Source organism: Sinohyriopsis cumingii, chromosome 5 (genome assembly GCF_028554795.1).
Source record: "Sinohyriopsis cumingii isolate HCF-2022 chromosome 5, ASM2855479v2, whole genome shotgun sequence".
Lineage (NCBI taxonomy): Eukaryota > Metazoa > Mollusca > Bivalvia > Unionida > Unionidae > Sinohyriopsis > Sinohyriopsis cumingii.
The window spans coordinates 16,831,144-16,855,071 of NC_142965.1; the positions used below are offsets into that span (position 1 = coordinate 16,831,144).

General features: G+C 35.0%; 1 protein-coding gene across 2 annotated transcripts; it reads left to right on the forward strand.

The window, feature by feature from the left end:
• Window positions 1-3,798: 3,798 nt before the first annotated feature.
• Window positions 3,799-22,196, forward strand: LOC149798706 (uncharacterized). 2 transcript variants are annotated; one of them, XM_089957571.1, is made up of 2 exons: window positions 3,799-3,940; window positions 20,189-22,196. In XM_089957571.1, exon 2 carries the CDS (start codon window positions 20,189-20,191, stop codon window positions 21,599-21,601), a length of 1,413 nt encoding a protein of 470 aa, XP_089813697.1. In that variant the 5' UTR covers window positions 3,799-3,940; the 3' UTR covers window positions 21,602-22,196. The 2 variants fall into 2 exon arrangements, with proteins under 2 accessions (XP_089813697.1, XP_089813696.1); XM_089957570.1 differs by lacking the exon at window positions 3,799-3,940 and adding an exon at window positions 12,944-13,097.
• The last annotated feature ends 1,732 nt before the right edge of the window (window positions 22,197-23,928 follow it).

A 23,928-nucleotide genomic window follows, 5' to 3' on the forward strand; every position in this document is an offset into this window, starting at 1 on the left:
CAGCAGTTATAGAAAAATTGTAACAAAACTTTCGATAGTATTCGGCCATACCTAAAAATCACATCAGTTGCTTTTTCGGCCATACCTAAAAATCACATCAGTTGCTTTTTATTAACAGGCACGTGAACTTTAGAGATAGAATAGACCTTACATCTATAGATTTAACTTGTCCATGTCCCAGGATATTCCTAGAAAAGTTACACTAGGTACGGCAGAACTCAATTTTAGATAAATTAATTGCCAAACATGCATCAGAGATTCTGTCAAAGAATTTCCGAATTGTTGCTAAATGTTCTTTCCAGGTGTTATTGTAGATGATGATATCATCGATGTAAGCATCACAATTATCTAGACCAGAAAGTAATCATATTCATGAGACGTTGAAAGGTACTTGGTGACCCTTTCATCCCAAACGGCATTACTTTGTATTGGTAAAGTACATCTGGAGTCACGAATGCCGAAATTTCTTTTGCTCTTTCCGTTAGTGGAATTTGCCAAAATCCTTTCAGAAGATCAAATTTGGTAACATACTTAGCATTCCCGATCTTATCAATACAGTCATCGATTCTTGGTAATGGGAATGAATCTGTTTTGTCGCACAATTCACTTTCCTATAATCAGTACAAATACAGAAAGCTTTATCTCGTTTTGGAACAAGCATGCATGGTGAACTCCGGTCACTTTTTCTGGGCTCTCTAAAATCATTCTCCAGCAAATATTGAATTTAGTTTTTCAAGTATTCCTGTTTGAGAGGGTTCATTCTGTACGGGTGTTGTTTCTCAGGTTTGGAATTTACAGTTTCAACGTCATGGAAAGTTTTGTTGGTTCTTATACGATCATCTGGAAATAAGTGTTCATATTCAAATAATAAATGTTTATGTTCATTTCTTTCTTACTCTTGCAAATGTGAAAGTTTTTGGTCCAGATCTATCATAATTTCTGAATTCCGAAGATTTGTCATTCCAATATCAGTAGAATCCCATGACATTCCTTTACTTAAATCTTCAATGAGTGGGACAGGTACAACTAAACTGATTGCATGTTTATCCTGGCTAATTCTTTCAATATACTGGTACTCCCATAATTTATTTAGATCACAGAATCACTATTATTATCATTTAACTCATTCATTTTCTTCTAAGGTCAATAATATCTAATCTGAAGAAAAATTTGAAGAATGAGCAAGACAGACAGAACGCTATTATTACCAAACTCAACAATTATCTGCATTAAAGTTCTGTCAAACCATAACTTCACTTTTGACTTGAATTTCTGAATGCCAAATTCAAGTATAATAGGCTGGAAAGCTCCGAACCTAACATTTGACCCTTGACCCGATTGGATAGATTTGGGACGGCCAAAATGAGTTAAATAAACTTTATCAAAGATTTTACTATTGTTTTAAAATTTATATTCCTCAAGGGAATTGCCTCTAGAAACCTTGTTGACACACACATAATGGTCAACAGGTATCGGTTACCTGACTTGGTCTTAGGTAAGGGACCAACACAATCTACCATAATTCTAATAAATGGTTCGTCAAAGGCAGGAATAGGTTGAAGATGAGGTTTAGGTATTTTTTGATTGGGTTTCCTGCTATTTGACAGGCATGACAAGATGTACAGTATTTGCTAACATCACTTTTGATTTGTGGCCAATATAAATGAGGTAAGACCCTGTGATACGATTTACTGATCACTAAATGACCAGCCTAAGACGATTCATGAGCCAGAGTAAGTATTTCGAGTCTGTAAGGTTTTGGAACTACAATTTGATAGTTTGCTGACCAATTGTCATCGGCAGATACCTCAGGATGTCTCCATTTTCTCATAGAAATTCCATTTTTAATTACATAACAGGCAGGAACTTTAGTAGCTTCCGTTTCACTAAAGGCCTTTTGAAACAAACATGATAACTCAGGATCGTATTCCTGTTGGAAGACAAGTGATTAGAAGAAACAGAATGATTCGTTAAAAGAGGATCACTGTGATCAATACCTTCTGACTGATCCAAACAAGGGGTGAAAGTGACCTTATCAAAAGCCTGACCAATACATGTGTCAGCTAAAGGAATACTTTCCTTATCTACATCATTCTCAATAGCTTTTTTGCCATAGTTCTGGTAACTGCACAAGCTTGAAATAAATCAAGGAATTCATTTTCAATTCGATCGACTTTCTGATCCAGGCAAAGCTTGTCAGTTACAATTGGATTAACCACAACCTTGTCTCCAGCTAGGTCGTTGCCTAGTAATAAATGAATGCCCTCAACGGGTAAAACAGAGACTGTTCCAACTGTCACGGGTCCTGAGACTAAGTCTGATGACACATTTACACAATTTAAGAGGAACATTAACAAAGCCGCACTCTACTCCCTGAATAAGAACACTCTTATTAGAAGAAGACTTCTCAGAGAAAATCACAGTATCTGACAATAAAAGACTCTGAGAAGATCCTATGTCCCCTTAATTTTTAATACGGATCGATCAATAAAGAAACAGAAATGTGCAATGAATACATGCCTTTATGGTAGGTCTACCAAACCTGCCATCATTAGTCTCTCTCTCTCTCTCTCTCTCTCTCTCTCTCTCTCTCTCTCTCTCTCTCAGGACCATTGCCGAAATATACCGGCATAAATACGCGAGAAAACGAGCGTGACGGATGTTTGCCTGTCGTGCGACGAAATCTCAGGACCTATGAATATTGCACAAATGTAGCCACACGGACCAGCGGAAAGGGGAAAGTGAGAAAAGGAGGACAGAAACAATTGTATGATCGGTAGCTATGATAATTAGAACGTAAAAATGACCTATATCAACTGTAAATACATTTAAATGTTTGAATTAACTCTTGATGGTTAATCATTTTGCTTAGTTTGTATTTTATCTAGTTTCAATATGTTTGTCGGAATGTGAAGGGCTTTGTGTTCAATGTTTGAGTATTTCACCACGCTGTTTTTGTAGCGCTCTACATTCTTCATACTTATTTTATTTAAACCATCTTTCATGTTTAAATCATCAGCGTGGAATATATTTATTTAATCAATATAAGTTAAAATAGAAGTTCATAAAATAAAAGAAACAACTTATTAATTTGCAAGATTGCGATTACTCGCAAAAGGTAAAGAACTACAATTTTTAGCGGACATACTGGTCATGGCTGTGCAGAGTTCATTCATTCCGTCAAATCAAGGTTGCTTGTAGTCAATCTTATCTGCGCTGGAAATCCAAGCATGTGTATTTCTATGTTATAAAAATAACATATATGTATAGTATGTACGCCGTATCTTTGATATACCACTCGTTGTATAAATGTTTCATGAAAATGGTCCTCGGCAAGCCTCGTTACCTTTTAATGTAATTTTTTACATCACGTGGTACGTTAACGACACACCGCTCCGGTAGCCTAGTGGTTAGAGCGTCCGCCTCGAATACGGGAGGTCGGGGGTTCGATCCCCGGCCGAGTCATACCAAAGACTTACAAAAATGGTACTAACAGCTGCCTCGCTTGGCGCTCAGTTTTAAGAGGTTAGTGTAAGGACTGGTCGGCCTAATGTCAGGATAATGTGACTGGGTGGGACATCATGCTACATGTCTTCGGCATGATGCCCCAGTGCTATAGATCACTGTAAACTATCACATTGCAGACATCGTAGCAATATGACTGAAAATTGATAAAGCTACGTTAAAAATCCAAATCACACACACACACACACGTTAACGACACAGCGTACAGCGTACATACTATGTTGTTAAACCCAGCAATATTTTATCAGCAGAAAGGTTGTGTGAGTTGGGAGAGATTGACTCCGTCCCCTCTCGCCCACGTTATCTATCGTATTCAAGGGCCGCTACTCGTTTACGCCCCCTCTATGCCACTCTCTCTATCGTATTCAAGGGATGAAACTGACCCTTTAGTAGATCGGCAGGTACGTGTGCGAAGGTAAGTACGCTTGGTGTTCATGTAGGCATACATAAATCACCATTTTCTTTGTATCATAGTAAACTGACGTATCCGTTAAGCACCTTCTGCTAAATTAGGTATTATCTACAAAATTATAGTATTCTGTTCAATACTGGTGTTAACCTTTCACTAAACATTTTAGACCTATTTTACAAAATGTCGCCAAAACATTGATAAAAGAAACAAAACAGCAACAGTATTGTAAAATGACATATACTAATGCGATCTTTGCACATGTAATGTACCTAAATATATCAAGGTGTTAAAGTTGTTCTGAACAGTTTGACATTTTTCATGTTCGGACTACCAACCAGTAAATAGGCGAAATATGCAAGACTGCGCATCATACTACACGGCATGAGAAGATATGAATTATGGTATCCATGACAACGTAATAATTTAGTGTGTAATGGTGTGTTCATGAAGCCCATAACCATATATGGTAAATATAATTAGAAAAGTAATCAAGTAATACCTACATAGAAAACGGACAATTTGAAATAAAGAAATCAATTTTCTATAACACAACATGTCATAACAAAGAAATCTATTTTCTATAACACAGCCTGTCATAAAGTATTTTCTATAACACAAACTGTCATAACGTGACAAATCAACAATTATCATTTTTCACATGTAAAGAAAAAAGAAAAGAACCGCAACATTAAAGATTTATAAAGAAAACTTGACCAAGAAAACTGTTTAATAAATAGTTTGTAAATGTTCAACTGTATGCAAGGTTTAATATGAAGTGCTTACACTTAGACAGGCAATTTTTATTCCCATGACCCAGATGTTATCTTTGCAACTATTACAAGTATCACTAAATATAGAAGTAAATCCAGACGCCAGGAGTGTCTTTCTCCGAATTTTTATATCAGCAACATGCACACGGGGTCTTAATGCCCTCAGTGTCTTTACCGTGTACATACGTAGCAATGTACACACTGTCGCTGCATGTCCTGAATTATGTATATATCGTATACACCTGTATCAAAGCATATCCTGCACTATTTTCCCCACAAAATAATATTGCCACCTCTTGTTGGGTACAAGGAACAATATTCTTTTCGAAAGCGAGCGACAACGTAACGAGAAACCTTCTTTTTACCACTTTAGGAGCACACACTATGTAATAGCAAAACCAAGAAAGAAACGAAATCAACAAGTTTTGTAAAACACAACAAATAATTTATTATTAAAGTAAGAAAATGTACTTGTCCGCCAAGAATCGCAACGTTATTAAGATGGCGTCGTCCATAACTCCTCTGAATAATTCATAACAGTTCCAGAGTAATAATATAATCCCAAGCATGAGCACTGTCTATTTTTACCGAACAGTCCAATCAAATATTTTCTTTTTTTCCTCTCGAATAATATCCAAGTACAACATAAAACACTTCTGGAGACTTAAAACAAAAACGCAAGGGTTAAGGACAACTTCAAAATCGGAATGATTCTGATTGCTTAGTTCTCTCCATATACACACCAACTATTACGACTATATTTCACAATATACATCACCCATGTGACGGATTTTATTACTCATTTTACCTCGAAAACGCCAAATCATGTGACCTAGCCCAATTACGGGAAAGTTATCGAACTCTCCTAGAGCAATCTAAGCCCCATCAGTCAATGATAAATTAATGCAAAGGTGCCATTAAGTCTTATTATTAAGATTACTACTAATAATTGTCAACACATATGTCGGGATCTATTTATAGATCCTATGCAATTTTACGCTCTAAACAGACTCATGTCGCGTAGGCAGATCTAAATAAAAATATTCTCAACAATTTACAACCATGAATAAAAGTTACAAAAATTACATAAAATCATGTAACAGTAATTGCAAAAAATATACATATACATAAGACTTATACATTTCTAAAATAAGCCAACATGCTCGAGTTCCTCAACGACAGTGTATATCGAACACATAACACACATTTTTGAATTAATACTAATAAAGCGGATTTGTTACGGATGGTTTTAATCTAAGTAACAGAAAAAGCGAAAACCAACAAGTTTTATAAAATTCAACAAATAATGTATTCCCAAGAATACAAAGTGAAAATTTAAAAAGAATTTACAGTAGGGTGAATCAAATTCTGAATAGTCCTAAACGTTTTATGTTCCAGTTAAGTCTGAGTGGTGTTCCATATAAGTTCAAATATTTAATGTATGGATGTGCCCGTAGTCTTCAACGTAGGAATATACCAATGGCCTGGAGTGTGATGATTTACTACCTTTACATTGATGTGTCACAATAATATAGTCCAACAATTTCCTTTTTATTAAAATTCGAAATTAATGTTTCTTTCCCAGAATATTACTGATGAGCATTTAGTATTTTCAGTGAATAATAATAAGAATAAATAATTCGACCACAAAATTAAAAACTTGAACGGAACAATGAGACTCATTCTGTTTCGAGATGCTAAGGGATGAATTAGTAATTTTGTAAGTAAACATCACACATAAAACTGAAGCATTATGTAACCTACACGACTAATAAGTTAAAAACTAAATTGATTTTATCTAACATTGTAGAAGAAATTCAGAATGTTTCGGAAATACTACAAGCACGATGAGCATGATGAAATTGAGCGCAAAACTTAAATTACTAACTGAACATGATATGTAAGTGACAATAAAGGAAGGGACAAGTGGTGTAATTAGTACAGTTATAAGAAAGACAAATACCGAAAGCTGATGAGGCATATATGGTAAAATAAAAATTATGGCAAGTAATAAATGTAAATATCAAAGTCATTCTTTATTTGCTAGACTCCAATATAATATACGGCTATGTAATGTTTGTGTCTGGTTTTGCTTCTCATCGAAGAAGTAATTAGTACAGTACCGAAAATGTTTACGAATTGAAATACATGGAGACCATGATTGACAAGCGTTATATAGGAACCTAACTTCGTCCTATTATTGAATTGCAAAACGTGTCATCATTTATTTCTAAATTATTTTGCATACAAGCAAAAGGCCTATCAACTTCATCATAGAACAACAAAGAATATTTGTTAAAGCTGAGTTTTCTACTATGTCGATGATTAGCTCCATATCGATCTTGTCATAGAACAAAATATACCAACTGTATTTTTTTCCCAATCATTACCTGGTTGTGCATTTAATTCAAACAATCATCGATTTTCTCCTTCTGTCACATCGACTGCTTTTGCAGATGTGATCTCAACACTACACTTTCAAGGACGAACACAAGGATACAGTTAGCAATGATCTCTCAGTATCTGAATGTCAAGTTGTATTCATCCCAGACACCTTCAAATTCGTAGCTTCCTTATCAGTATGTTTTAGATTAGCAGATCCAGGTCTTGACCTTGGTCAATTTTAATTAATTATACCTTGTTAAATCTGACCTTTATCTAACGGAACCAACAAAACACAAAGTGTTATAAACAATGAAATTGTTGTATCTATAAAAAAATAGGCAGCTTATTTATTCTATGTCATATGGCCATTTCTTGCATTAACATTCTACCCAAGGTGTTTGGCTGAACAGAGAATGTATCTCATTTTGCCTTCTTATCACACGACACTAAGATAATAATAGGTTCAAACAATAGATGTGCTATTGTGTATGTATTCTTAGCAAGAAATATGTTCGTTTTAATTCCGTGCTCTGTATATGTAATATGATAAGGTACGAAACTGAGGTATTTAATTTCTTGTGGTGTGTCCTGCTTGTTACGCATTATGTATTTACCGTACGGCTACTTTCAATCCATATGCTTCAGATACGTCGTGTGTGTGTTTGTGTGTGTGTTTGTGTGCTTGAGTGTGTATAGTTTAAGAGCCTTTGTTGTTTGATAACCATAACTAGATTTCGAAACTAATATGGCTTTATTTCGCCAAATATTTTGACTCGATATAAATAAAAATTCATAAAGCAATAAAACCAGTTGCAAATTTTAGTGCCGTATCATTCAAATTTGTATTTATTTGTTCAATACGCTTGTCAAGTTCGTTCATACAACCTTACAAACATTGATGTCATTTATCACTTCTCACTCAACATACGTTACATTTTTACCCTTAGCATGTAAGTTATTGCAAAACTCAGTAAATGTAACATTTCTTATCGTTTGTGTGTTAGCACTCAAATCTCCGGTCTTTCAGCCACATTGGTTTGTCTTTCGATTGGGATGAAAGTAAAGCCTTTTAATAACTTTGAACCATTAGCGTATATCTCCTTATTGCTGGGACTGCAAAAAAGAGCTTTTAGATAAATTTGATTCGCCAAGGTATGTATCCTAGTGATGATGTAGATCATTTGTATAATTTATTTTCCTTGCACAAATTAGATTATCAACGTTTTAATGTCTTATGCGAGGGCTGAAGCTGTTTGATGGATATTTTTTGCTCTGAAAAAAGGATATTGTAATTATAATTGCTTTTTAAAGAAATTCCTGTCGTAACACAAAATTCTCAATGATAGAGTCCGGCACTAAAACTGATTATATATAAAGCTTAACGTATGTGGCAGCGAACGAGATTCAGTTTCATTAAATTTGAGGTTAAAATTAGTTTATATCTTGCAGCTGTGAGATCGGACAAGGTGAATAAGTATTGAACAGTAAGGATAATCAATTTTAGTAGGAATTGCATTAGTAAGGACAGACAAAGTGAATAAGAATTGCACCTTTAAGTATAGACAATGTGCATAATAATTCCTACTGTGGAAAGTATGAATAATAAATGCGAAGGTAAGAATAGACAACGTAAAAAGAATTGTAAATGTAGGAAAGACAATGTGAATACGAAATTGCAACTTTAAGTGTAGACAATGTGCATAAAAATTGCTACTGTGGACAAGGGAAATAAGTATTGAACTGTAAGGATGGACAATTTTAGCAGGAATTGCAACAGTAAGGATAGAACATTTGAAAAAGAACTGCAACTGTGGACAATGTGAATAAGAATGGCAACTGTGAACAATGTGAATAAGAATGGCAACTGTGGACAATGTGAATAAAAATGGCAACTATGGACAATGTGAATAAGAATGGCAACTGTGAACAATGTGAATAAGAATGGCAACTGTGAACAATGTGAATAAGAATGGCAACTGTGGACAATGTGAATAAAAATGGCAACTGTGGACAATGTGAATAAGAATGGCAACTGTGAACAATGTGAATAAGAATGGCAACTGTGAACAATGTGAATAAGAATGGCAACTGTGAACAATGTGAATAAGAATGGCAACTGTGGACAATGTGAATAAGAATGGCAACTGTGAACAATGTGAATATGAATGGCAACTGTGAACAATGTGAATAAGAATGGCAACTGTGAACAATGTGAATAAGAATGGCAACTGTGAACAATGTGAATAAGAATGGCAACTGTGGACAATGTGAATAAAAATGGCAACTGTGGACAATGTGAATAAGAATGGCAACTGTGAACAATGTGAATAAAAATGGCAACTGGAAAATGTGAATAACAATTACAACTGTGAACAATGTGAATAAGAATAGCAATTATCAGAATAAACAACATGAATAAGAAGTGTAACTGCAAGAATAGATAATGTTAATAAATATTGCATCTCTAAGTTTAGACAACGTGGATAAGAATTGCAACTGTAAGAACAGACAATATGAATAATAATGGCAAACGTAAGGAAAGGCAATATAAATAAGAACGAGCAAGTACGAAACAGAGTAACATTCCTATTGATTTCCCAAAATACGTTTATAGGTACGAATGAACAGGAGCCTAATTAAGGTCAGTAAAGTGGCCTGACTGAATAAGAGGTAACAGGGCCAAATTTAAGAAACTGAGTTTCTCATTTTTACCATTTACGTTTTCTCATGAAGAATACTAATAATAATTGTCAATATATATGTAAGCATCTACTTAGACATCCTATGCAACAGAATGATCTTAACAATCACGAAGACAAAACGAAATAAAGACATTCCGTACGTATTGCAGTCATGAATACGAATTATACACATTAGATAAAATCATGTACCAGGATTCGCAGCAAGCATATATATTTAGGACACGATATAGGTATTTAAGAACATCAAAACAAAAAGAGACCCCGTCCCTAAAAAATTGACGTTGGTCACATCGGTTGAATTAGTCTTGCTAGCCCTAATTTTTCTTTGTTTACGGTTTCTGTATTAACGATATTTGTTAGCAATTAGTAGTCATTAATCAACTTAATTGCTGCGTTGGAAATTAAACCTGTATTTTAACAAACATAATGAATTGAATTTCGCTATAATCTTTTATTGAGACGTGTACATCGTAGCACAGTAAGTATGTTTTTGTTTTCGTTTTTGTCTTTATTTTTCTGTGTTTTTTTAACACCAAAAGTAAATATCAAATGATATGCATTTTCTTCAGCCGAACCGCAAGATTAGATACCCACGAAAATAAAGTCATCTAGAATAACTGCTAATACCATAACTGACTTTCGGCTACAAATTTTGAATTGCTGTCTTAAGTATAACCTTTCCCCTTGCGGCGAGGTCAGCATTGGTTGTAGGCTTGTTCAACCAGAGTCTCCCGTGATTGGTTGAGACTTCCGCTATTCAAGGCGAGATTGAATGTTATGTTAATCGCTGCTGCTAATATAAGACACGTCGGTAAACATCTGTATAAATATAAACTACAAAGACATTCTTCTCGATCTCAGCGCTTTGGCATTCAAATGAATGAACGTAATCCTTCAAGCCAAATGAGACTGAAACGTTTAATATATAATCGCACGCCATATTGTAAACAAATGCTGATGAAGAACGAGTGTCTGATTCATTCAATGAAACTGTTTTGTGAAACAAGACTTCTCCTTACCATCACATAAACGTACACACACGTACCTACGTACCTAACGTACTTACATACAAGCATGCATGCATGCATGCATACATACATACATACATACATACATACATGCATGCATGCATGCATACATGCATACATACATACATACAAGAGTAATACTACTTGTATGATGCCGTATATTTCCTTTGCAGAATTAGGAAGGTGTTTTGTTTAGACGTTTTGTTATAATTTTGGAAATTCTAACTCTTTCTCCAATTTCGAATTTAGTACTTCCAAAAGTATAAGTTATCAAACATTCGAACAGACTGATCCACCCATTTCACTTGATTTGGATCTTGCTCTCTTCACCTGTGTCAACGCCTTTTGATGTATGATTGGCGTGAATCTATCCGTCAGATAACTTTTGCTGAATTATAGCAATAGTTTGTGGTTTCTTTCAGCGTGTAATGTTCCAAAAGTTTTGGTTTAGATCCTGTATTGCGCCGTCAGATTATACAATTTACACTATCTCTTCCATGATTTGTTTCAAAAATCAAAAATGTCATCTCCCATGTTTTTGTTTACTCTCTCGGCCCAAGACTATTTTCAACAGAAATAAATTGGTATCAAAATATATTTATATCCATTGTTGTATTTTTAATATGATTGAAGACTATCAATGTCTGAACGCTGCTAGTAATTTACGTGATGTATGTATAGTCCTTGTTCTGTATGGAAATCGTTTTTTACGTTGTGTAATGCATAGTTAGATTGTACTGTTATCCATTCCATAAAGTGTTTTCCTTTATTTATGCCACGTTCAATTTCTTTGTATGTTTGACTGATATCTGTGTAATAAACTATACCAAGTCTCTGGTGCCCCTACACGAGATGGTACTATTAATTTTAGAAAACTGTTTAAGGTGTGCTCATGTTCTCATATATATGCTACTAATTTGATGTACCTATAATGTATACGGTATGTTTCCGAAAATTGTCCCTTAGCATTGACTATTTCAAATTAACTCGCGTTTTTCAAGAAGGAAAAAGTACTGAATGATAAATGTAATAGTTTTATAATTGGACATTCCTTTTCTATCTTGGGAAAGTACACAGATTCACACATATTTGCACCTTGATTTTCCTATTCACATATGCAACAATTATGATAAATCCGTGGAATCTGGAACGATTCCGTACAAGTTGTCAGAGTGTAAGTCTAAACGTGGGGTCAATCTGTAAATCCATGCAAGGGGGCATAAAGTATAAGTTAAAAGGAGTTTGACATACTTATCAGATGAACTATAAAAAAACACAATGACATCCAAGGTAAAGAAAAGCGGAAGTACACCCATAATCGTCATAGGACAAACAATGACCTTGCAAGAAATCTGTTTTACCCCGAATTTTATTATCTTCGGAAAGATTGTTTGTGAATTGATAGGTAAGGGAAGTTAAATGCATTTAAGTTAAATAGGTCTGGAAACACTGTTCCCTTTATCTGCCTTTGTCGCAACATAGTTTGTTTCGCCGTACCGGTCCATGTGAAATGCTCTTCTGATTCCCTTTGCAACAGATATAAAATGTTCAGGTAGGTCATGGCCAACATGGCTCGTATACAATTGGTAATGAAACCAACATTATGTACTCGTATGTGAGACGGTTGGATGGTAATGCAAGGAATGTGGCTGATTACTTTGAGCAGGATCACTATCCAGTTCATAACCTTTGAAATCCGAACCTTGGCAAAACTTGATCGAATGATTTTGTTTCGCAACTCTTCCATTTTTTTATATGATTTGTTCAGCCATCCTGCAAACCACCCACATCAAATTCTATTAAGTTCGCTCTATACAAAAAACGACGGAAAGGTAAGGAATCAAGAATATTTTCAACACGCTATCTGACACGAAACTAAATGTCAACATACCTTGAATTCCAAAGGCCGCAGTCCACAAACCCTTTAACGCCGTCTGTGCGACTATAACTTTATCTTATTTTAATCGATTGTCTAATAAACGTAGCCTTAAATAAAACCAACAAAGTGATAAAACAAGAGCAATATTGTATAAACAGTTACGTAAATAGTGAAAACCCATAACTCAATGACATTTTAAAAATAAACGATATTATTTTTAATGGTTTGAAAACAGATTGGCAGGAAAATGGCTGAATATGACAGAGACCATCCCATGATTCTATCTTGTGTGTATTTTAAACATTCCAGGGAAGTAAGTTCACCTTAATATGTAACGATAAGGTCCATAGCGCTGGCATAAGAGTATGTGTCTTCTTCAAAGTTTCAGGCGCCAAGGTAAGCCTCTTGGTCGTTATCTATGTATATTACTTTGCTTTTCTTGAAGTTACTTTTGTTGCTATCAAATTTCTATTGTCCTTAGGAACGTGTGGAGAAATTAGTTGGGGTCTGAGTTTCAAGATAATACAAATAACAGTTTTAGTGATAAGTATAAACTAACTGAATTTGATAACATTAGTTTGATACATCACGTGATTCAATATTGTACGCAAACACTGTGGAAACTCACCGCTAAAAGAAAACGTAAAATAGACTTGAACCTAATACCAACAAACACAAACATCTCCTTACGCATGGGAAAAGACAAATAAATAATCACAGAATAATACTCTGAAATATTTCTTAATTTTCACGATATATCTAATCACAATGGAACAGAATTATATTGTTCGTAAATTATGGAAAAATCGAGCCATGTATAAAACTATCTCAACATAGTCAGAATGAATATATTGAACAGCAATATATACATGACTACATCAAAGAGTGCTAACTTAGGGAAATGATGAGCACGTGCATTTCGTGACATTATCCGTGCAATACGACATGCTGTTCGAGGACATAGAGTTTCATTGCAATTTCGTCTTACTCTCGATTTCACACTTATTTGCCTTTGCTTTTATCTTACGTTCGAGATACATGTCCTAACTCACGATTCGATATAAACATGGACAAGTGTTAATTTATATAAATGTCAACCAAAGTTTATTTTTAACATAAAGCCATGCGTGTCGTCTGCATACTTGGAGGAACGGTATCTCTCCCAATATGTATGACATAATCAAGTTAACTCTCGCTTGATTTTCAGTCTAAATTTGCCACATTATTGCTAGACTAAGAAACACGTACGCTAAGTGTGGCTTTGTCAAAGGTCTATCTACAACTGTAGAAAAGTTCGACAATGTGACGTAATAAACATCTTGAGTACAGTCTCAGTGACTGACGTCAGCGTCCTTTACATTAGACTATTTTACATACGTGCATAGCAATGCTATGTCGGTTAATGTCTGGGCGAATTAGGGTTGGCTTTGATTAACGAGAACAATACGAATATAATAATATAGCCCTTGAATAAATTTATGATAATCCCATCAATGTAATTAAGTCTCAAGGTCAATGAAGAATTTGCAATTACAATTAAGAATTCGAATAAATAAGTCCTCTAAAATTATAACGGAACACATCTAACATTGATTTCATCAAGACTGATATTCAGATGAGAATAAATAATTTTGTTGATGACCACCTTTATTTAATGACAAAGACACAGCAGGATGACCAGGATGTAGGTCATAGCTCATCAAATTCGCAAACAAGCTCGATTCTAGCTACAAGCCAGACTAAAAGCAGATACGTCTTCTAGAACTTTGTAAGGTCAAAAGGCCATGTCTAAAAGTAGTAATTATCTTGATTTACAATCAATAATCATAGACAATAGTTAGCTGTTATATTGTTTCCAAATATAATTTACACTTTACAATTATGGACAAAAATTAAACACACACACACAATATATATATATATATATATATATATATATATATATATATATATATATATATATATATATATATATATATATATATATATATATATATATATGTCAATATCAAAGCCAATCATTCCTTCTCGTTTCTGTAATAATTTATCTGGTACTTATGTAACAAGATAACCGGGTGGGATATTGGATGTAAAACAGAACACTTTTGATCGTGATACATATACAATGTTTAATGACGAATGACTTGAATGAGAAAAGAATTATGAGCAATACGTGAGTATAATATCCAAATATTGGATCAATTTACATAATCCGCACAAACTAAATAATGAAAATACAAATAAATATCCTTACAGAGTACAAGGGATGAATGATTCACATTGATTTTCACAACGAAAGAATGATGTGTTTTACACAAATAGTAAAACTGTGGTATTTTCCTCAAATAGTAAAAACGTATTCACTAAAATAGTGAAAAATGATGAAAACATAGGAAGAGATGTACGAAATATATTTACAGTCTCAAAAACACACTGGGTATTGCAAACCCCAAAGATTAGCCCACGGCTAAAAGATTAAATGTATGGAGTGACACACTCCGTCACCAGCACACATGGCTTCCAGTCACAATGGTCAATCAATCAGTCAGTATTCCAGATTGGTCAACGAAGCACTCAGTGCCTACCAGTCTCGGTCAGCAACGCCCGATCATCTGCTACTCGACCAGCAACACTGTTTATTCAGCTCTATGGCTGCTATGGTTCAGCTTCACAGCTGCTATGTTAAAATTCTAGGGCTAGCTCTGCAGCTGGTACCACGTCGACTCCGATCACTCTGATAACTCAGATCGCTCTAATCACTCTGGTTACTCTGGTCAATTCAATCAGCTCTACAGCTGAGACTCCGATCAGCTGAAAATACATCTAACACCGTGTACTATGCATGACACGGGCATACACGATAAAACGTAATGACGTTATATACGGTAAGCTGCACAGATTACATTATCGGCACAATAATTACAAAATAATTCATAAGTTCAGAAGTGAACCTAACCGTGCCCGACAAAAATCCTACGATAATAAGCGTTTCATAAAAATACAACTTTGTATATTGCTAATATAAATCTCTTGCTAAGCCACAAACAAGAACAGAAAGTATTTGCATGACACTACGTAAGCCGAAGCTACATAGAAAATATACGAAAAAATAAACGTTTTATTACAATAGTTATAACCTATACACAAGAAATTAATAACTCACATACCGCTACAGATGAAGATGAGCAAGTCCTTAACGTAGACCGCTCACGAACAATGTAAATATTTAGTCTTACGGTGAGGCATTTATACACAGATTATGCCGCAATACATCGTCTGTGCGCTGGAAGTATTTGGTTCTTCCAATCGAAAGCACTTCGCACGTACGGCATAGGATGAACCGAACTCACTATTTCGAAATCATTTACAATATACATAAATCACCCTCGGGTATCGTTGCACACAAAAACGAATCCCGAGTACACGTATTTAATAAATAAAAGGATTTATACAATTCCGTGACAACTTGTTTGCTCTTTTAAACAACAACACACTGGATGATCCACAGCATTTTTCTTTTTGAATCACTTCTTTGCCAACGGCTATATTATTTGCATCAACATACATCTTAAATGATTGACTGAAATCAGGAGGTGAATGAACCGGTGCACTTCTAAGTATGATCTTTAAATTACCAAAGCCTCCTGACATTTGCCAGACCAATGTAAATTGCTTTTTATAACTCAACGTCTTGGTCAGAGCTTCAGAAAATATGGAAACAATAGAGAAATATTAGTCCAGTAATACCAAAAATTTGAATCAATTGCATTTCACTGACAGGCACTGGGAATTCAGAAACAAACTTGACCTTAAGTTCTACAGTTTAAACATGACCATCTTCCACAATAAAAACATATCACAGGCACGGCTAAGCTCACTTTTACCAATAATAATTGAAAATGTTTGCATCAAATAAGCGATCAAATTATTTTGCCCTTTCCGTGACTAGAATTTGCCAGAATCGTTTCGAAAGATAAATTGCATGTCATATTTTGTATTTCCAATTTCCTAAATGCAACCATCGATTCTTGGCATAAAAATTAATATTTTTATTTCAACTGTTGTATGTTATATGGTCATTATACGTTAGGAAAGTATTATCTAGTTTCAGCATAAGACTACATGGCGAATTCCAATTACTTTTATATACCTCATTTAAATCATTGTCCAGCAAATATTGAATATCTTGTGTCGAACATTCTAGCTTGCGAGGGGCCATCCTGTGAGGATGCTGTTTCACTTGTGTGGGATCTATAATTATAACTTAATGGTAGATGATATTTGTTCTTTAGGAACACCTGTAAATAGGTGCTGATCTCTAAATAATATTTATTTCAGTTCACTTTTTTCTTGTGACTGTAGATGTGAAAGTTTCAGGTCTAGATTGTTCAATATTTCTGAATTCCAAAGGCTGGTTACACCAAAGTTACTGCATTCAGATGGCATTGTCGTCGTTTGCATAAACATTGTGTGAGTCAGGTATAACTAAATTGACTGAATGATGTAACAATGATATTTCTAACAATATACTCCTTGGACATATCTATATGGCAAACTTGTTTCTGTCTCCTCTTTCCAAAAGTGTTAATGCTATAATTGAAGTCACGTACTTTCTTTTCAATTGTATAAGGGCTGCATCACTTAATGGGGTTATTTTTGTTTTAATAATTTAATTTTTCACGGACAGTATGTCCAAACACTAATTCAAAAGGACTCACATCTAACAATTCTTGGACTGGTCTCCTAACAGCAAACACACAGCTAATGATCACTCTCATCCCAACTGTTCCTCTATCAAATCAATATGACCAAATCAAAGTCTTCAACGTTAAAGTAAATCTATCCAGATCGATTGACTTTCAGGGACACATGCAGAATATTTAAAATGTTGAAAGCATAATTCATGCATTATTTGTTGGAACATTCCATACAATTTGACACTTGATCATATCAGAGAGATTTGGGAGGGTAGACAAATGTAAAAAATACAACAACCTTAAAGTTTTAACTACGGTGTTTGTCTTAGATAAGGGACAGGCAGTCTATCTTTATTCTGCTAATTGGTTCGTAAACTGCAGGAATAGGTTGCAGAGGAGCCTTACATATCTTCGTACTGGGTTTCCTATCGTCTGGCAAGAGCGACAAAAATCTTCAGTATTTAGAAATAACACATTTAATTTTAAACCAATATAAATGATTCAAGATCTGGAGATAAGTCTTACTGACACATAAATGACCAGCTTAGTTCGTTTCATGGACGAGACTAAGAATATTTTGTCGATATGACTTACGAACAACAATTTGATAGTTCACGGACCACCCCTCACCACCGAGTACATTCATTGTTATCCATTTGCTCAAAAATACAACATTCTTCTCAAAAAAAAAAACAAAACAACAAATTAGTGCTGCTTAAGTTTCACTAGAATCATCTGAAACAAACATGATATCTCATTATCATGTTCCTGTTCGACAATGAGTGATTTTCCTTTTCCCCTGATTAGTATAGCGAGAGTAAAATGAGATTCACTTTGATCAAATACTCATGATTGATCAAGATCTGGAGCAAAGGTGACCTCAGCGAAAATCCGACAATAACAAAGTAAGTTAAAAAAACGATTTCATGATACGCATCTTCTCGTTTTGTCATATATATATATATATATATATATATATATATATATATATATATATATATATATATATATATATATGTGTGTGTGTGTGTGTGTGTGTGTAAATAGCAGCTGCACAAGCAGATCATATATCGTAGATTTTAATCTTTAAAATCAACTTTCGGATCCAAAAAACAAGGCTTGCCGTTGATTAATGCATTAACCACAACCTTATCAACATATAGGTCATTGTCTAAAAATAAAGAACCCCGCAGGGGATACAGAAATCACCACTATTACAAACACGGGCCCTGAGACTAAGTCTGTTGCAAATTGAAACAACATAGAGTAATATTAATAAAACTGCACCATACTCTCTGAATAAGTACACTTTCATTAGAGAATTACTTTTCAGATAATGGCAAGGTACCTAATACAAAATCTCTGAGTAGCGTTTGTCTCTAAATTATTAAATAGAAATCTAAGAAGCGTCGGTCTCTAAATAGTTAAATAGGGATAGACTTATATATATATATATATATATATATATATATATATATATATATATATATATATATATATATATATATATATATATATATATATATATATGTGTGTGTGTGTGTGTGTGTGTGTGTGTGTGTGTAAATAGCAGCTGCACAAGCAGATCATATATCGTAGATTTTAATCTTTAAAATCAACTTTCGGATCCAAAAAACAAGGCTTGCCGTTGATTAATGCATTAACCACAACCTTATCAACATATAGGTCATTGTCTAAAAATAAAGAACCCCGCAGGGGATACAGAAATCACCACTATTACAAACACGGGCCCTGAGACTAAGTCTGTTGCAAATTGAAACAACATAGAGTAATATTAATAAAACTGCACCATACTCTCTGAATAAGTACACTTTCATTAGAGAATTACTTTTCAGATAATGGCAAGGTACCTAATACAAAATCTCTGAGTAGCGTTTGTCTCTAAATTATTAAATAGAAATCTAAGAAGCGTCGGTCTCTAAATAGTTAAATAGGGATAGACTTGGCAGAATCACCAAAGGGTGATATAGAACCTTTCGACATGAGTGGTTAATAATTATACTCAGCTTCTGTTTGATCAGAATTTTCCAATGTTTCTAACTTTTGCTCATCAAGATAGTTTTTATCGTCACTATGGACGCCATTATTGAACTATTTGAGATGAGCTGTCTGATGTTGTTACAGTTGTGATATAAAAACCTTTATAAATCTACCCACCAGATATATGTAGCAATAACCATTTTTTAAACTACTGTCACATAAATGGAAATTCCCATTAAACTCGTACATTAGGTCATGATTATTTAGTTCAAATGTAGCAGTCAACCTCTCAGAAATCAATTAGGCTATTGAAGTTCCAATTGACTTGCCTCAAATTCAATGAAACCTGCTTAGAAATAGTATCATTACAATATAGCTTACACTTACGGACAAAAGTTAGCGATGTGATATGTTATTTATAAAAATGAGCATGACAACCTACAACCATGTACACTAGTTAGTACACACACACACACACACACACACACACACACACACACACGAACACTAACTGTCTATCTCTACTGTTGTATAAACATTACCAGAATCGTGCTTGGAGTAGATGGTGAAATGGCACTCAAGGGTCTTCTACTTCCATGATTCTGGTTTGACTTCTTGAGAATTAGATAGGAATTGTGCACTTCATCATAAACAATTACTCTTCATGCAGTTGATTAAATTTGTACATAAAAATAAGTTTGGTGAAGAAACATTGAATTGGCTGCGCTGAAGAATTGATCATTGCCTATATCTTCAAAGTCTTTTCTGTTTTTTTTTTCTTCTTTTCAGATGGACATCTTTACTGGACTCATAGTTTACCAATGTTTGATCGTTGCGTTAGCTGCCAATATCTGTCCTAATTCACTTCATTGCGCATGCACATTCGACATACTAGATTGCTCTAATAAGCATCTCATTGGTGTCCCAGCGTTGCAGCCTTCAGACAGGTACATCGAAACAATTCGTCTTTATAATTCGTTTCTTACTAATATCCGAAATAACTCATTCTTTGGCATTAAGGTATCAAATATTCTACTGAATAACAATAGAATCAACTTAGTTCATCACGGAGCCTTTCATGGAGTTGAGGATCTTGTAAATGCGATCAACCTGAGTGTCAATGCCCTATCTCACATTCCTACAGCGATAGGGACACTGAATAGGATTCGAAGCCTTGACATATCTCTCAATCCCATCAACCAGAGTGCTTTTGACAGCGAAGAGGGAGAGGATGTTCTACGGAGAATCGGTGATACTCTGTATGAATTTAGTTTCGGACATGACGCTCTTTATCAATGGCCGCATACGCTTCGTCATCTTGTCACGTTGAAGACTCTTAACGTTTTACATGGATCTTTTAAGACTCTTCCTCCTGAAGCTTTCCATGGCTTTGAAGGAACCTTGCTGAACCTTCGCATCGAAAATACAAAACTAATTGCTATCCCTGTCGCTTTATCCAGACTCATTTACCTTGAGAAACTAAACTTTGATCACAACCATTTCATAGGAGACGCCGGTATTGTAGTTCCCTCATTCTCATCGATAATCTTGAGACACTTAAAAGATCTCACACTCAAGAATGACAACCTCACTGTGTTTCCCAATATCCTGAGTTATCTGGGAGGAGTTAGCAAACTCAGTCTGGAGGGAAATAGACTCGATGTCATCGGCGATAATTCTATTGAAGTAATTACTTCTAGCAATGTGGCAGACCTCAGCTTGAGGAACTGCAACCTAAATCGAGTACCCGGTGCCATTTCCCGTTTGAGGAATCTTCGCATACTGGACCTCTCGAAAAACAGCATACACAGTTTTGAGCGGAACGATTTCACAAACATGAGCCTGATCACGAATCTGACTGTATCCGAAAATCCACTTAATTATATTTCTCCAGACGCTTTTAACGAGATGCACAATTTGATTCATCTGAATCTGCAAAACACCCACCTGACAGAAATACCAATAGCAATCCAAAACACTCACGGCCTTCGGGACATTATCCTTCCAACAAATCAAATCAGCTGCACATGTGATCTCGCATGGCTGAGGATCTACCAAGATAAACACAGATTAAACGAGATGAACAGTCCGGAACTACACATCCAGGGCACATGCGAGACCATCATATCCAGCATTGAAGAGTACCTCCGAACATTTATTCCTATGTGTCCAAACTATAATGTTACAGCTGCAAGGTACTAAAGTGTTTGAGTTTCATGGCTGCACAGTTACACAAACTATTATTAATTTTGTCTTCAATATTCCATTAATAGGCAGAACAAGAATAATGCTATGTTGTCATTGATAATAATATCTCTAAACCACTTTCTTAGATTTCTTGTTTAATTATCTAACATAACCTACTTCGCATGCGTCAGCTCTAGACTAACATTTATATTTAAGCACGCCCTTGTGCTTATCTTTGATGTTGAAAAAGCTTCGGCGGTTGTAATATTGTTAGGTTGTTTTCTAGGCGTGTACGCCTCACCGGAAAATGATCATACTTACCCATGAATCTTCATATTCAAGTTTAGGCAAACCATATAAATGACAATAGAACATTTGACGGTTGAAAAAGAAATGGTAAGCGTGAGCTAATTAACTTTGATTGTCTCAACAGCCAATTAAATAACCTTTCATATATTTGTAAACCGTCGTTACGGCGTTGAAAGGAAAACCTGTTTGTTTATCTATCATATTATGAAATGATTTATACTAAATTTGTTGCAGTGCAAGATGTTTGTGAATCACTTATACCTAAACCGTATCTTCAAAATAAACGGTATTTACTACTTTATTACATTAGTACATCCTGCTACCGGGTGAAACTGTCGGCCACCTTTGCTTATATCAGATAGCATTTCATTTTCCATGCCCACGTCATTCGCTGTGACCTTGTGTGGTTAACGCCACTTCTATTTGATGGATGAAGAGTCCAGGAAGGCCCCTGGAAGAACAACACACCCATGAGAAGCTACTGGTAAGCTTGCTCATATTCCCTCGTTGGTTGTGCCAAGATTAGAATTCATGCAGACTGATGTGACAGGTGATATGTGTACCTTTACAGACCACTCCAAGAAAAACAAATATCCTGATTTTGGTATCAGTTTCACCAAGTGTACATTTATTTGACTCCATCGTATATTCTTTTATTCTTAGCTGTATTAGATTTCACGATGATTTGCAAAGGTAAACTGATGTCGAAACCAAGAAAATTTGTATTAATTAATGTGATATTAAACGTTGCCCTTTCGTCGCAAATTTTGAAATAGTTGTTCCTGTAGAATGAGCTATTCATACATAGACTGATCCAGATTGTTATGATCTAGGTGAAGACGGAATTGATGAACCCTAGCAATGGTAATACAACGTTATCGCTATTGCGCATGTGCATAATGTTTTTAGATACAGCCTTTTGTTGGGATTCGACATCTTATTTACCTTTGTACCGAGTTTTGACATTGGCTTTATTCTGTCTGAGTTATGGGTAAGAAATAATTTTCATTTAATGTGACACGTGTGTTAAGGAAATATTTGGATAACAATGCCAACTTAATGTAAGCTATCACGAGTGTTTGAGTTGACATATTCTCCGTTTCCAATTTCTAACACACTGCTAGATCCTACTTGAAATTACTCTCATCTTCTGGAAACTGATTTACAATATGATACATGCACAGTAAACATTACTATTCTAATAGTTATTCTATTCTCGGTAGTTAAGTAAAATATACAGCATCAGACGAAAGTATACTCTGTTGAGGGTTGTGGATATAGGCAGAAACAGTAGACGAATCCTCTGGCACGCGGCCATTATATCTGGTGGAGGAAGAACACCGGAAAACCCCAGCAAGAACCACAGACCCACGAGACGCTTTTGACAAGTTTTCTTATGCATCCACAATGGCAGAACTCGAGACTCGAACACACGCGGATCAATGCGAGATTTGAGTGCTCTGTAAAAGTGAGCACCTTAGAGCAACCGGCCACCAGAAGTCTCTTTTGTAAGTGTAGTAGCATGACCTTAGACCAACCGGCCACCCAAAGTCCCTTTTGTAAGTGTAGTAGCATGACCTTAGACCAATCGGTCACCAGAAGTCCCTTTTGTAAGTGTAATAGCACGACCTTAGACAAGTCGGTCACCAGAAGTCCCTTTTCTAAGTGTAATAGCATGATCTGAAACTGACACTGCCACCTTGTATAACAATTTACTAAATATAATCCAACACCGGTTATCGGAATTTTTTATACCCCACCCGCACAAATTATTTACGAAATATAACATAAAACATCCCCTACTGGTCACCATTATTCACTTCGTTGGCTTGTCCACCGGTAACCAATAACCTTGGTGAATTAATCAAACTTTTCATGCACATTGGCACACTACCATTATACCCTCTATTTTATTCTTTTCGAATTATATATATATATATATATATATATATATATATATATATATATATATATATATATATATATATATATATATAAAAGTTTCTTATCAGTAAATATGGTAATTAAATAAT